The sequence below is a fragment of the Tyto alba genome, unplaced genomic scaffold (assembly GCF_018691265.1).
Source record: "Tyto alba isolate M040663 unplaced genomic scaffold, T.alba_DEE_v4.0 Super-Scaffold_9, whole genome shotgun sequence".
Lineage (NCBI taxonomy): Eukaryota > Metazoa > Chordata > Aves > Strigiformes > Tytonidae > Tyto > Tyto alba.
The window spans coordinates 21,198,371-21,215,682 of record NW_024881330.1 but is presented as its reverse complement, the minus strand read 5'-3'; the positions used below and the strand labels follow the sequence as shown (position 1 = coordinate 21,215,682).

Below are 17,312 nucleotides of genomic sequence, written 5' to 3'. Positions count from 1 at the left end.
TGGATACTGATTCTTTAAATTCTTTCCTGTCTGTTTCAGGAAATAGTGAGATCCCATTGATAATGAAGTACAATGTGTCTAAAGTTCACTTCTAAACACTTGGCTCTTTGCTGTGAAAGTCATCTGCATTCCCTTTATAATTCTCAGCCACCAGAGATCTGCTTAATCTTGGAGATCTGATCCAATATCATTCGAAAAAATCCTTGATAATAGTTCCACCATTCAATCAATGAAACAACTAAAGCTTACTGCTTGTGTCTTCTTAAAAAAATCCTGAGGCAGGGGAATAAGACTTTGGCTTATGGGTTTGGAGATTTGTTGTTTGCAAATAAAATGATTATTACTATTATTATTCAAGTTCTTAATCAAGGCAAGCAAATGGCATCTGTTTGTTATCATCCTTCCTACAGAAGACAAAGGCTTCAGTCCCTATGGTACTGACTGCTGGCCCCAAGTGGTTGCTGGATGTGACTTGGCAAGGAGTAGAAGACAACAAAAACAACTGCATTGTGTACAGCAAAGGTAAACACAAGCTGATTTTTTTCCTCTACTTTCTTGTGTAATGTACTGAGATAAAGATACACCTGTTGTATAATAGGAAAATTAAGTAGATTGTCTCCCCTTAAAGTGAAACAGTTTTCATTTCCATTTTCCTACCATGTTTTGGTTTTGCACTTTTTTCTTTTTTTTAATCTTTTAATAGTATGAAAGCCCTGCATGGTGTTTGTAGTGTGCTAAATGCTTTATATGTACAGAAGGACATCAACTGACATTAGACATACCATCCATTTCTCGCTGAGAGTTAGTTCCTCTTGGGAAACATCAGTAAAATCTGTACACTTTAAATAGGTGAATTCCTTCTGACATTTTATTGGGTATAGTGGATAGCATTTCTCCATGTTACATGACATTGTAGACTACTAACTGAAATCTGATTTTCTAAGAAGAATGTGAACTTGATTGGACTATGATAAGACTTCATGTCAGCATGGTAACAGAAGATAACTGGAACTGGATTTCAGGGTTGTCACCTCTGACATTCCCATCTCTGTGTAGTGGCATGACGTGATGATGCTTCACTGGAATGTACTGGCTAGTGGCAATGCATATCATTTCTGTCTTGTGTGAATTGTCAGATTTGCGCAAGTCAGTATGAGTTCTTACGAGATCCCCCAAACAGGCTTTGTTTAACCTACCACATCTAACAGCTACTTTGGTTCAAGGTGCAAAGGCTTTTGTCTTGCATCTTGAATCAACCCAGAGAACCTTGGGTTCAGTCCATAGTGCCATGGACTATGCACCATGCTGTTTGGTCAGTCACTGTGGAAGATTTATAAATGTGTTTATGGTATCATTACAGTATGTAAGAAAAACAACCAACCAAACAAACAAAAAAGCAAACAAAACCCTAAACCACTAAAAATCCCAACACTTGAATACAGGAACTAAGAATAACTTACTTAGTGTAGCTGTTTTTGGCATTCCCCCTGAAGATCGTATTGCAAAACTCTGACTTTCATTCCTTGTATTTCAATCATCAATCTCAGCACTTTGTGAATACTTCAGAACATGCACTGTTCTTGTTTAATTTCTTTTAGGTTTTATTTCTAACCAAACAGACCTACTGAGATCAAAGATTGTTTGCTGAGGCAACCTAGTGACCATTTCAGCATACAAGCATCCAGGCAAATAAGCACCCATATCAATATATTAACATACAAAACACTAATCATAACATCAAAGACTCCTAAAAACTTACTAGAAACAATTACAACTTGTTCTTATAATCATTGCAATTTATACACTTATAAGAGGATTGCTTTTAAACTGCCACAAGCCTTTGAAAGCTGAAATGCTGAAAATAGGGAATTTGCATGTTAAAAATGAGTTGCACACCAGGGTCTTATAAATTCTATTATAATTGCAGAATGCCAACACATTCATTCTGCAACCTGAAACACCTGCAGTACTGGATAACTGGGCTCAAATCTAAAAAGGGTTGAGCTGCCTTTCCTTCACAGCTTGCTGATTGCTGCCCAAGTGGAAGAAGCAGCAAAGTGCTCTGAATAACATAGTGAAACTTTTCTCATGAACCCAGAGCTGCAGTTTGCTATCCATAGTATTGAATACTCACAGGCAAACTTTTCTGCAACAACTTTTTAATGTAATGGGAAATTTCTTTCACTCCAAAATACTGCTTCTACAAGTTCCCGTAGGATGATGTCTTATCAGGTATGATATTCTTTCTGTAATTATAAGAATACTTAGCACATATATACCAGTAAGATTTTTCATCTTCAAAGTACTTTACAAACACTAACTAATTCATTAGACAGTTTCAGTGCTATCTGTCTGATTGAATCTATTGAAATACGATTATTTTTTTTTTTCAAATACTAAACCCTTTCTTCAGTTTGGTGCAATATGAGTAGCCCAAAATATTAGTCTCTTCATTCAAATGTTCTGGATTTTGTTTCTCTGATGATGCTGGTTATTCTAATACTTGGTTAACAGGTTTTGTGAGATAATCATACAGTGCTCAAAGTGAATTCTGTTATCCCTATCTCTAATTTATAAATACATGTTAAAAACCTGCTACTTCACTAAACTAATGTGGAAAATGTTGTAGATATGGTTCACCTTCACAGCATTCTGTTCATCTCTCTGCTTTGAGTTGGCTGCTCTGTCGTTCATTAAGAACCTACATTTGCCTTGAGCTCTGCTGGGATTTTTGTGCTGGAAAGATTAATTGTCTTGGATCACAAAACAATGTCAAATAGAAGATGGTAAAATAAATAAATAGAATAATGTTTCTTCCTTCAATTTGTATCTCATCATTCCAGATTACACTGCCTTGATTTGTGTTAGCTTTCTGTCTCCTATAACTCCATTACTTCTAATGAAATGGAGTCAGTTGGCATCTAGTTGTAATTCGATATTATGTTGTAGTTGTGTATAATTTTCTTAGTTTGCTTAGCAATACATTGTTATTTCTGAAAGCAATTCGCTGAACAAATGTGTGGAATTGTACATGGAGTAGATTTGGTCACCTGAGAGCTCTTTTTCCTTACTATACCCAAGCTGAGATGAGTGGAGTAAATTGGCACATTTCTAAGAGGAAAATAAGTTTAAGAATTGACTAGCAGTACGAGATATTGGTCGATAAGTTGCTGACTCAGAAGCACATGCCATATTCCCTTTTAGCTCATTACAGTGATATCTTTGAGAACAGAATTTTCTCCAGGTCTTTCAGGAGAGCATAGGAATGTCAGCCTGACTTCCAGTTCACTAGGAGCTGGGGGCACCATAGTCACCCACGTTTTGCACATGGAATAAACACAGGGAGAAGAATGACACATGTAGTTCCTATTGAAAGTGAATCTGAGCTGTCCAGCTAACTCCCTATTTGTCTTCAAAACTCTCAATAATTTTTTTTCCCTAGGCAAGCAAATACAAAAACTGCGTGCACATATGTATGTGTATATGTACAATGTACATATATAGGATTACATTGCTAAGTTATTACAGTGGAATCACAATTCATCTTCCTTATAAATTTTTAGATTAAGAAACCAGTTACTTGAAATCATACATCTGAGTATATTCAGAGTGAATAGATAACTATGAAATAACTATTCAGTATTTGAAATTAATTCTGTTTAGCTAGGATCATTTATTTCTCTCTGTATTTTATATAACTACATTTCTCCAATACTAGGACAAATTAGAAAAGAGAAAGACAGTTCATTAGTATACCTCTTTATAAGCTCTGATACAAGCTTGCTACTCGTGGCATGTGCCATTATCCCATTCCATTTTTTTGAAAGGAAACTTTTACAACTGTAATTACATTTAAAAGACATGCTCTTTTTGTTTTAATATTTATGTCAAACTTCTCTTGTGCTTCAAAAATAGTCTATTCAATAATTTTAAAGATGTCCTAGAAACAGTAACTTAAATTTTAGAGACAGATTTTAGGAATTGTATCTTATCTAGAATTAGAAATATGTTCTTTCCAAAAAACAGCTACAGAGTTTCAGTAATTCAAGCAAGATACATTGGTGGGAAATATTAATGCATGAACTGTATGATCATCGCAACATAATATACTTGAGAAGCATTCATGCTTAACAAAGTTCTGCATCAGACCTGGTGAATCTCTAAGAACAGAGGTAGAAGTCCCTCCATAACCTAGGAGGGGGCTGGGGTATTAACTGTAGATCTTCCACTGAGACTGTAAGAGATTTTAAAAAGTGAATTACTACTGAATAGAATAGAAACTGTGTAAAAAACACAGTTGCACAGACTGAAAACCATGCTCATGTAACAGACATTTTTCTAGATGTTATTTAAGCCATTTATGTGAAATGTATGGATACCGTATGTTTAGTGGCATTGTTCAAACAGGGTGTCTGTACAAATATTTAGCTGTGGGAATTATAAAATCATAAGACGATTAAGTTAGCTAGTTGTGAAATTCCAATATTGCTTTTTAAATGACTTCAGGATATAGGAGGTGCTAAGGTTATTATCTGTTATCAGGAATACAGCGGAATTGTACGACTGGATAATAACTAAACAACTGACACAATGTAAAATTACATTATCAGTGTGTTAAAACAAAATTGCGCCCTAAAGGAGTCTACATGCCAGCTCAGAGCTGCAGTGTAATTATGCTTAACTCTGATAATTAAAATACAACGGAGATCAACAGAATCATTTTCATTAAGAAAATTATTAATGATGGTGGTATAACAGTAATTGATTGCAGAGCACCACAGGATAAGTCTGTGCAGGAAAACCAACATGTTTAACGTGTGTGTCTGGGCCGGTTGGGTTGCGTTGCGTGCCACCGGGCACGCTGCCCGGCTGGGTGGCAGCTGCGGGGCACATCTCCTGCTGCAAACCCCAAATCGGAAAATGTCTGCCTTGACGGCTGCCCTTTGGAGGGAGAGAGAGGGCTGGGTGCTGGGGGATGGTGCAGAGGGACGGGCTTGGGTTCGGCTGCCGAAAAGGAGCCGGCCGCTGGCAGCGACTTGCACGCCTCTTGAGCCGTCCATCATCTCATTTCGCGTGAGGCGGTGTTTGGTTTTGCATTTCCATTAGTGATTTACTGATGTTATTTCCTCCTCTGCCTGGCCTCAGTGACTAGTTTATGCCCTTCGTTATTTCTGAGAGGATGCAGGAGAAGAAAAAAAAAACATCCTCGCCCCAGCACGGTTCCACAGGCACAGTGTGACATCTTCACAAGTAATTCCTCAGGATTGTCCTTTTTAATTGTCCCAGTGGTGCAGACACATGATATTGAACGCTGTAAAAAGCCTCCATCCCTCCATAAGTGAAATCACAGTCAGTGCCCACTGAGCGACTATCACAAAATCCTGACTAGGGAGGATGTTGCCTAAGGGTGAGATCTGACAATTGTCATCTTCTTTTGGTGAACACAAAACTGGGGATGGGGGCTGTAGGAAATTCAGGGGAGTGCTTCTCCACACAGCTAAGGGATGGGTGCTTGCTCAAACAGATGCTGCTTTTGAAAGATGTCCCAAAAAGTCTGTTCTCCAATCACAGTAGAGAACAAGCCTGCTAGAGTGGATTTACAGGATGAGATTAGTTAAAATGACAGCTGCCCACACTGAAACGGTGTCATGTAGCTAATTTATAAATAGAAACTCAAGGAGAGGCAGCACACAGGAGAGGGTAGAGCAGAAGTCAGGGCTAGAAGCAGAGGGCTGCACTCAGCTCTCCCAGGGCTTCCCCTGGCTGTGCGGACCCGTGGTTGACTTCAAGTCACTAAATACAGAACCGTTTACTTACTTCATTGGTACTGGGATGACTTATTTAGATGATGTATGTGCCATGCGTTGAAGATACAAACACTCTAAAAGAGTTACATGAAATTGCTAGTAAGAATTTAAGGCAATTTTTAATTAATTTTGGTAATTTAAACAGTCTATTTTTAACATATAGGAAAAGTCAATTGTTACAACAGAAGGGTTCTTGAATTTTTCTTTAGTGACAGAGAATTACTTTTCTTAACTCTTCTGTGAGATCCTTGGTACCATGTTTTCCCCAGCAAATTGGTTTTCAGCTAGCAATACTTCTTTTTTTCCTTTCAACTTCAGGCAATGTAATGGTACATTGCACCACAGACATATAACATCAGAGACCCTAATGAGACACAGGTCAAACATCATAAAGAGTTTAAACGCTGCTGCATTAGAATATGAGTATATTTTGTTTGGGGTCAGAGAACTGAGTTGTTTGATAGGCCAAAGGTTAACTTGGGGCATATATTACAGATTGCAAGGGGCTTCTTTGCACATACTATTAAAAGAAAATTGAGTGAATTTACTTAGTCTGTTCCACATGGACAGTCAGAAAATTGCAATATCTGCTGTCCCACTGGATGCCTCCATTAGGTAAACAATGTGCTGAACCCTTTGGTGGCACTACAGGTTTTTGTTCTTTCTTTGGACCCACTGACAAAAAATCTGAGTTTTTAACAAAATGCGTGTGACACATCATAATATCAAAGGTCCATGGAAGAGTTTGTTTTACATTTCTTTTTCCACAGCACTGAAAAATTGCAAAATATTTCTCAAGAGAAATATTAATATGTGTATAATGCTTATATAAAATAACTCTATAAGGGCAATATACCTTCACAGTCATTGGAAGAAAGTGTAATGGATATGGACATAAAGACAGGATTGGTAGCAAGAAGGTGGCACGATTCATGTTTGATTTTGCTGGGATGTTGAGAAGGCAGGGTGCCTAACGACACTGTTGCAAGCAAAAATATTGCAAATCAGTCCTGCTGCTTTCCTCCCTGGACACAGAGGGAGAAAGTACTGTGTCCGCATGACTAGTGATATTTATTGCTTGCTGATGGCAGACATAGTATTGTGGACTTAATTCAGACACAATTCAGCTTCAATGAACTCACTAAGCAAGACTGCACTTTTTCCTTATTTTTATTTTTTACCTATGCAAATAAATCCAATGGGGGATTATCTGCTTTAGGAAGTTTAGAGGTCAGGGCCTTGTATATGGTCTTAATTATCTACAAGAAAAAGGTTATTTTATGCATCTTTATGGAATTAGTATAATATGCATATAATAGCATGCAGTGAATTATTACATGCCCTCTAAATTCTGAGCAGGTAGATAATAAAGGGAAGATGACAAGAAATTCAGGGGTACAGCTATATTTCCACTTTCAATATGAAAATGCTTTTGTTCATTATTAGTGCATTTCATTTGCATAGCAGCCAAGTGATATTATTAGGTTGTTCTCATATGTACATTGGTTTGTGTTTTTTCTTGTGTTCTTGTCACTTATTGTGTAGTTTATTTCGTAGTTTGAAATTGGAATTATTTTTCATTTGAAGAGGCAAGGAAAGAGGCAGAATACTGACATGATTTGCACGGAATTATATATTTTGGACTGAAGCTATAAAAAGCTGTAAACTGAGTCTAACACTCACCCATGAGAATATGCTCAGGATGGAAAAGAAGCCCAGTCTATACTTCACACTGGGACCATGTGAAAAGAAATATTGCTTCAACCATTCAGACCACCGGCAAAAACAAATGCAAGCATGATACAGAGATAGCTTTTTTTCCAAGATACGTATTTATCCCTCATTTTTCTAAGTCAATTGCAGTAGAATCAGTCATTTAGAAAACATTTTAAGAAAAATGTTGTCATTATTTTAAGTTATGACATAGATGCTAAATATGTTTTATTTTCTTTTTAATTAAATTATTTTTTTTTCCATCCATTATGCTAAATAAATATTGAGGACTGCAGTAAACCTTGTGACCCCCATGGCTCATGGTGGCATTAACTCTGTCATCTTCCCTGCAAAGCAAGAAAGAAGAAAAAAAGCCCCCAAATTTGCTGAGCCACACATTTCAAGTTGTCGACAACCCCATCCACAAGAAAACAGAAGAAAATATATATGCACTCTGTCCTGTCAAAAGGCTTTCGCCTTATCTTGAGAGACTGTCAGGGCAGGAACATCATGGAATGGACAGGAGTCTATTAAATTAATAAGCTGCTGGATGGTGTCTGGAGAGTTATGATGCTCCATAAATCCAGTTTGATCATGGTGGACAAGGTTTAAATCTGCAGCCTTCTAATACACATCCAGGTCCTGGATTGGATTTGAAGTTTTGTGCTGGAGACACAGAGATAGTCCTGCAGCTTGTGAATTAAGATTTATCATTTTTTCATACTTCTTTTTTTTTCCTGCACTTCTTGACAAAAATGAAAACATGTTAGGGATCCTGGCAAATGTTACTGCTTGAAATGAAAGAGCTCCTGTCAAGGTGAAACCATGACCTAGAAGCCCAAAATCAAACTTCGGTCATTCTTTTCAGGAAGCTCCATTGGTGCTGAGTATAAAATGTCTGTATGGGAGGAAACAGGGCTGGATTCATCTGCAGCCTGTTTTATAGTGATTCCCACCAAATACTCCTACCGTGTCTTTGTGATATGAGTCAAACTAATGGTATGCCATATGAAATCAAAAGCTAAAAAAATGTAGAAATATATTCTTCCCCCATTCCAGGTGGTTCTGTGTATAACTGAGAATGTGGTGTGAGATTTTGTGCCCCTTACCTCTAAATGGACTAAGCCTGAAGTTAATAATTCAGGGAAAACTCTTTCATAGTGTTCAAGGTGCCAAGCTCCCAGCAAAGCCTGTGTGACATGTAGCCATGATGTCCAAGTGGGCTGTGGAGCTGGGCTGCCTGGAACACAGTGTTAAAATCATGTCGGATGTGTTTTGTCTCTAGCTGCTTACAAGCAAAGCTGTTATTATGGCACAACGGGTGGAATGCAAGTGGCTCTTGGCCACTTAATTGACCTGCAAGCCAGTGATTTATTATTAGGTCCCTAAGATCCTATTCTTGTTACGCTGGAGACTCCAGCAGGTGATTGCTGTGCTTGCTCACATAGGCAACAGCACAGCCAGCATTTCTCTCTTCTCAAATTCCCTAGCCACATTTTGGATCCTGCTTAATTAATTTATTGATGATACTTAGAATCTGTGTTACTTCTCAAAGCAAACTGTGCTCATTTTTGTTCTCATTCTTAATTTAGAAGCTTAATGAGACTTATTGACATTATAGAAGTATAAAAACAATGTATATGTTAAAAGAAATTAATAGCTCCTCTTGCAATACCAAGGACACTGAGATTTGTTTTATGCTCAGGAAAATGGATTCAGAGCTGAAAGCAATTGAAAAAGCTCTTCTGGTGTGTCAGTTTCCTTAAACAGAAATTGGGATCGAGATGTAACCCTTGGTCACATCCATACATACATTTCCCTCCATTGTCTTCCAGAAATTACTTAAGAGCTGTAGCTGGAGATCATGTGTGACTGAATCCTGACCTCTCTATTGATTCTGGGGATCAATCTGTGTACTCTCTGATCCAAAGATCAATGTCAGCATTTCTCTCCTTCTCCCATGGCATTCCAGCACTGCTCCCTGCTGTAGACAGAGGCCACAAGGAGCAGGACTTCACAGTGGGGCACCGTGGCACTGAGGCCAGCACTGTGGACCACATCCATGCAATGGCAACTGTGCCCTGTTATTTGGGGCTGGTTATGAAGTGTGTATAGTGCAATGGGGAGGACGGGGAGTGGAGGTTATGGAAAGAACTCCAGCATGGTGCAAAATATGGGAGTCCTTCATATCAGTCCCCCTTGTGATGGGGCAAGATGCTGCCCCTGCCTGCAGCTGCCCTTCTCCTCCCCAGTGCTGGGGCATCCCCCCCTGAGCCCTCCCACCTTCTTAGTCTTCTCTGAAGAAAACTGAAGAAAGCATGGAGAAGTTGCAACCTGCTTCATTGTGTGTTTACTATCTGAGGAGTGAACCCCTGCTACTGCAGACACAGAGGGAACTTAGCAGCTTTCTTAAAATGTAATTCCTTTTGGTATTACAGAAAAAAAAAAAAAAAAAAAAAAAAGAGAGAGAAAAAAAAAAGAAAGCTGTTTCAGATTTGTGTTTTTCTTTCTTGTTTTAGTTTCATTCCGTCAGGGCATGTGGAGAAATGTGATGCTGACAAACAGAAATCTATGCTACAGTGGGACTGAACTGTGATATTTGAAGCTAGTTGCAATGTTGAAGCAGATTTAGTAGAGATGTTCTGTAGCTGAGTGGTGATGCACATGACTGAATCGGTTGGTGGCATGCAGAACTAAGGTTTGTTGCTGGAGCAGAACTTGCCTGGAAGATAATTTATTATGATTTTATCATAGTATACAAGCATATATACATCTATATATTTATATATAAAAAATAAACCAACTCAGGCCTCAGTTAGTGTTTCCCCCAAGCCACAGAGGGTCCTGAAATCTCTTCCTATAGCTACAACATATACTTCTGCATAGGCAACTCCAGGTATTCTGAGCAATTATACTATCACATGTTAATAATCACTGGGAGGAAATATTTGGAAAAGAGTTTAGAAGATGGAAAGAATAAGTCCTAGTTAACATTGTTAAGGCTCAATAAAAGTGCTAGCATTCACTTTATAAATTACAGAAGAATGCTAGTTTTGCAATAAAATGCTGAAAGCAGAAGATGACACAGGGAAAAAATATACATTTTATAGAGTGCAAACCAATGTAAAAATAATATTCAAACATTATATTGTGTTATAAATGCTAGAAGAGAGATGTATTCAGACTTAACCAGATGCTTTTAATAACCATTGTAACTTCTTATTTAAAAAATAGAAGTGCACAGTCAGATAATACATACTGGGGTCTATAACATTATTTTGGTGAATGGAGAATTCTTGTTTGTAATGGTGGTGATATAGAAACACACACAAATAGAAAATTTGCTTTTACAATTGAATATATAAAAATAACATGGAAGAAGTATATTGAACAGTAAAGACAATGCACAAATTATTCAAGATCTGAACAAATGAAAGACATTTTTGAGAAAACCAAGGATTAGTGGCTTAATGGGAATTGACTGATAGACCCTAACCTTCAACTCAGAAACTAAGACAAAGTAGTGTGGTTGATCTGTTAGTTGGAACAAATGTTCAGATATGAAGGAATGGAAGCATCTGAGACACAGGGGAGACAGTGGTGTTTTTGGCCAGCCAGAATGTTTGCTGATATTATAAGATGGGCAATTGAACTTGAAGTATGAGATGAAAAGGAACTGTTTCACACTGGAAAATGAGAGGGGTGGCATCAAGTGATCACTATGCATCTTCTATTAATAAACTGCTCTTTTAAATGTGAACAGGCTTGCTTTTATGGTGGGTGCACGTGCATTTTAATGGATTTAAATTATGTGAAGTTTAAATGCATTTTCAAGTTACAATTAAATGAAAACTTAAAATAAGACTGACAGATTGCTAAGGCTAAGCCAGTTTTATGATTAAGGTTCAATTAAATTATATTTATCATTGGAGCAAATTAAGTATAAAAGCACAAACAGTGAGATTTTTCAGTGGCTTACTTTGGTGGAAAGTGTATCCTGAAGTATGACTTCAAGAGTTTTATCTTCCATTCCCTTCTAAAGTAGAAATTAATTAGGGCTAAATGAGCATAGGCTGTATGTTCAGGATCCCATCCTGAAAATCTTTTGTGGACCAGTGGTCCAAGAGCAATTTATTAAGCAATCTGTTTTGTGGTGCAAAGTATTATGTATTTTATTTGGGTTTAACTAGCTATGTTAGGGAAAAAATTGAAATTTTAGTAATGATTTAAAGAATTAACTGTTTTTGTTGCTTTCATGGAAGCCACTATTGGTCCTTTGCACTGTCTCAGAAGATGCACTGATATTGACTCTTTAAATATAGTTCTTTCTCTTTCCATGTACTTTCTATGTAAATCCCTAAATGTCATAAGCTTTGCAGTGAGTCAAGGAGAGAATGCTGATTTTGTACACACAAGCTATTTCTCAATTACATCCACTGCACCATAACGCGTGAAACATGACAATTTTCTGGCTTGCCACAATATGTTCATCAGCTTTATATGTGTGGCACTGCTCTGTCTTTCTGATATACTTCCTATAATTCATTATTTATTTTCTCTTCATTTCCTACAGAAATACATGAAAAAGGAACAACATTCTGCATTCTGTTTCTTTGGTTTGATCTTAATTTTGTAATCTAGGATATAACATAACAAATGGATTAGCGTTGGACATTGAACAACTTGATTTTTTTTGACATATTTAAAAACCGAACCACAGCATCACAAAAATTGTTCTTTCCAAAACACATTGCTTTCTTTTGTAAAAATGCTCCTAAGTGACGATAAGCAGAAAAAAAATAATTTTAGATCAATTACACCTAAAAAAAAAATCCTTTAATATATTCAGCTAGAAGATTCCAAAGAAGTGATGAACTGATATATGACCTTCTTCTCTTTAAGAATATATGTACATACTCAGTCAAATGAAGAATGAGCCTAGTGTTAGCACTTGGATTTTTGTTTTATGTTTCTAATTATTGCAAAGTCTAAACATGTGAATAGTTGAATACTTAAAGGTCTAATTGTACTGAGATAATTCAGTTCCTGAGTCAGAGAAGTCTTCAAAAGCACCCACTGAGAAGTACTTTCTTAACAGGAGCATTTTCTTCAAATGGGATTCTTTTCGGATGTTAAACTGGTACACGAGTGATCTAAAAGTTGGTCCTTGAGCTGAAAATATTAAAGGAAATCCTTAAGTTTGGGACTGCTCTTTTTTGTGTGTCAGTCTTGTATGGCTGTATCACATCCCTCATGTTGTCTCTGGGATGTTAGTGTTATAGAGGAATCAATAGGAGCTGATTAGCTGAGGTTTTCTTTGAGCACATCAGCCTGACAGTCTACCATTACTATCCAGCAGCATTCTTTATTTTCATTCAGTTTCTTTACCTTCTTTCTTTCTGGAGAAAAGTTGGGTCAATTTGCATTTGCAGTTGTCAGACTCCAGCCACTATTACTAATAACATTGACTACTGGGGAAAAAGAAACAGCCTGCAGTTTTTAAACAGTAAATCTGAATCTAATTCTGTCTTTTGGAAGTGGCCTGGTCAGATTTTAGCTGTATGCCATGAGTCAAACACCTGATTTATCAAACTGTGTCACTTTTAAGTAGTAACAACTTGTCAGATCCTGGTAAAGGTTGCCTGTGATTCACACTACAATGAATTCATTAGCTGTAGCCCCCCCAAATTAACTAATAGGTGCATATGCCCAGCTGAGAGTGATAAAAAAATGTATACTGTTCCATTTCCAATTATTTATTTTCATATAGCATCTCTGATGAAAGTGAGTTAATATTTGTTAAGCTAAAGAGTTTTGTAGAATAATACTGTAAATGGAGAACACAAAAAGAAGAAAAAACTCTGAGAAAAAACAATTCTGTTTAACTTTGGAAACAATCATACTTTCATATGGTTAGTTTTAAACTCAGTACTCATGTAGGGTTACTATGTTATTTTGCTTTATCCTGACATAACTATTGTTTCTGTGGAAAACAGACTTTTTCCATAGCACTGAACAAGTTACACACTATCCTTAACACAAGGAACAGATGCTAATGTTTGGGATATTTAAAATATTTTCAGTATATAGCATTTGGTTGGCACAATTTTTTTTTTTTTTTCATCACAGTCAATTATCTTCATTGGCATCTACTGGTACAAAACTGATGTAGTGGAGTAAATAGCTATCCCATAATTTTTCTAATTCATTGTCCTCATTTCTCTCCTCATTTTCCTACTACACAGAAATTCAGGTTCATAGTGGAAATGTCCAAAAAAGGACGAACCAAGTCTCTGAGTACTCTCTAGCATGTATAACTTACTGTAATTGTAAGTACCCAAAGATACTGAACTCTGTCCTCCAGAGATGGAAAAAAATTGTCACTAGGCAGGGTAAGTCATCAGCAAGGACTTACAAGTCCCCTGTCATCCCTTCATCATAGATCCTAAATACTGTATTACCAGCAGGGCTCTTTGGCAAATTAAAACACCAGAGAGAAGCCACGCAGGACTTTACGTACAGTTCAGGAGATGAAAAGGAACTGTCGGAAGTAATTGAGTCCCAACAATTTGATAATATGTGGCTTGCTTAATTACATTCGCCTTTGTTCCCCTTTGAAAATGGGATGCATCATTTTCTCTTTTTCAGAGTTTATATAGTAGTCTATGTGCGATAATCTAGCACTTAACTACACATAGCTGGACTAATAAATAATCTTTGCAGAGCAATAGCATGCATATCATGTGGCATCTTCAAAATATTTTGTATTATCTACTCAGAATATTTTGTATAAACTAAAGTAATAGTACACAAGAAAGAGAAAGAATTATACAGTACTTTTTGTGTCTGAGCAGCCCAAGTAGTGAATGTATGATTTACAGCATCTGTTGCTGAAATTCAAGAAAATTTTTATTGAGTGGAAGTGGTTTTAAATGCTTTGTAATATATGCAGTAACAATATGCATTCTCTTAAGGAAGGAGTTAAGAAGCAACCATTTTAAGCCTTATTATTTAGGAAAGATTTGGATGCTCATCATGTCTTTTTACATCTATCACTATTAAGAATCAAGAGAATAAATAATGATTTGGAAGTATATTGATGAATTGTGGAAGTATAACTACTTAGGCTTTTAATAACTCTTATATATGCTTGGACATGTAACATAGCTATATCTCATTAGGTTTATGTAAGAAAAGTGGGAATTTTTCTGAATGTATTTGATGACCTATTTTTTTCCTTTTTCAGCATACCTAACTCTTTCTTTGGGAAATTTGAATATAAAATATTTACTTACTTAGCCCATGCACAAATCACTCTGAGTTGCTTAGAATTTGAAACCTTTCTAGTCATTAGTTGAAGAGGTATCGTGAGCTCAGGTAGAAACAAATTTGAGGTAAACTTGTCATCATTGTTTCATAAAGGGAAGAAACTAATACTTGAAATATTAGCAGTAAGTTTTTGGTATTTCATTTACATCACAGTGAACTACAGCTCTGTATTCGGATCTTAATTCATATTTCCTCAGAAATCACTGACATTTGGATTTTGGATGAGGTTGTAATTCTTGGCTTGACATCTTTTTTTTTTTTTTTTTAATAATTGTGCCCTTCCTTAATTCATATTTTAGCCTTAAGGCATTTTTTTAATTGGGGGAGATTGTGAGTACCTGTTTCCCGTGGAGAAAAAAGTGCATAAAGGCAACTGAATGGCGTGAACATAGTGTTTTTCTAAATTGTTGGATTGTTCACAGGTCTCTCTAATACTTCTCAGGTTCTAGTCTGAGGGTGACATAGTTTCAATAGATGCACTAAGGAAAGTGCCAAGACCAGTTTTGACAGGGCTTTCTTTTTTTTTTTTTTTTTTTTTTCCCTCCTCCTCTTTCTCTTTTAATCCCTGTGGGGCTCTGTGATTTTTCATAGCTGGACTAAAGTTGTGTCAACGGGAGACTTGCACCATAAAGACTGAAATGTTAAAGAAAGCTACAAGGAACAGCTTTGAGGCAAGGTTTCAAGCTTTGTCATCACGCTTGAAGAATTTTCTGTTTAATGTACTGTAATGCAGTATTCAATGGGGACAAGTTTAATTGAGTTTTACACAACCCAGTTGGGAGTAGCGCTGCAAGGTAGGTGATGTCTAGGTTTTTAATCTTCCACTCCAGAGAGGCTTGTTGACGAAGTGGTTCTTTCTCTTTGTAAGAAAAAAGGGAAGCATGAGAAATGATACATCCGTGGATAAAACCAATTGGCAACCCCCAAAGGAATGAGGGCGATAAGGCGAATCCAGCACTTGTAAGAAATAAAAGAATCCAACTGTTCATTTAAATGAGAAACAACACATGTGATTGAGGAGGCAGGGAGGCTGGGCACTGGAGTGGGGAGGAAGGGACTAACAAACAGAGTGGCTGGTGTCGGAGTTAGGCGTCCCGCACAAACAAGCCAGGGTTTGTTAGGCGGATTACTAAAGAGATAGTTAACAACATGTATTTTTTAAAGAAAAAGGAGAGGCAGGCGTTTCCTGTATCGGAGAAGGTGGCTGAAGTGGTAGGAGGGAAGAAGCTGATGTTAGTCAAGCCCTACTTAAAGAATTGCTATTCCTTCCCCGAGGCCTAACAGCAGCTCTCTATCAAACAGCATAAAAATAGCACTGGACCCTGTCAAAGAGAAAATAATACCTTCTGTGTAAGCCTTAGTGTATTAAACTGTAGTCCTGTTCAAGTTACTTCTGCTAGAACTTAAGCGGCCGAAAGGATAAAAGCATGCAGTCAACATACTGCCAAATCATCTCCCCTCTTTGGCTCTGCATCCCTGCTAAAGCAAAAAATGTTTAGCTAGCCCTAAAAGCACTGTCTGCCCTTCATTAAAAATTCTGCTCTTGCCAATCGTGTACAATTACATGTTATAGCATATTTTAATTTTCACTTGTAAAGCAATACTGATACCGTTCCACTTGTTTTCTCTTAAGATATTTGAGAGATTTGACCTGGTGTGTGATGGAAACAGTTTGTTTGTTTGTTTTGTCATTTAATACTCATATTCATTTTTTTGTTCAGAGAGATTTTCCTTCTCTCTCTGGAATCTTTCGCTGGAGGTGCTGTGTTGTGCGGTGACGGTTTCAGGTTTTCTCTGCCATCTTAACATCAATTCTATCCTTTTGCTTCAGCAGAATCAAGAGGGCTTAACACGGTGTCTTTTTTTGTAAAATATACTGAAGACCCAAGTTGGCATGAGCTTAAACAAGCAGTAGCTGGGGGGTGCTTCGCCACCAAGCGAGGTGTTCGCACACCTCCCAGGGAGGCTGTGGAGTAAGGAGAGCAGCCAGCCAGGACGACCTTGTACACCTCTGTCCCGCTTGCCCCAGCGCCACAAACGAGCCCCAACAGCAAGTTTAGCCTCACACCTTTTTACAAACTTGCTGGTACCCCTTTCTTTGCCCAGATCGGGTGGCTTTCACACCCGCCCTAGGGGAGGGAAGGCGGCCGTGGCTGCTTTCGGGAGGAGAGCGGGGGAGTGGGTTTCATAACAGTGTAGAAAGCCTCGGTAACCAGCTATTGTGTGGGAGGGTTGAATTTCACCCGCAGAACACATACGGTGAGACAAATTGGAAATTGAAGTGGAATATGCAGAATTTGCACTGTGCTGCTTTCTGAGGTACCACCAGAATCCCTGTTAAATTTATAAATACAGTACGCATGCAAAGTATAGAGCTGAGCAAATAATTCACAATGAATAATTTATCTGACAAATTTAGCCTTTTTTCTGCTCATGAAATATCCATGAACAGATCTGTGATTT

At 37.4% G+C, this 17,312-nt stretch overlaps 1 protein-coding gene across 2 annotated transcripts in view; it reads left to right on the top strand.

Moving 5' to 3' along the window:
- ZFPM2 (zinc finger protein, FOG family member 2) overlaps window positions 1–17,312 on the top strand; it is a 314,532-nt gene that overhangs the window by 207,107 nt on the left and 90,113 nt on the right. For both annotated transcript variants that reach the window (XM_033000152.2, XM_033000151.2), the window contains one exon: window positions 411–522. In XM_033000152.2, the coding sequence (XP_032856043.1) occupies window positions 411–522 (112 nt within the window). The remainder of the gene's footprint in view (window positions 1–410; window positions 523–17,312) is intronic.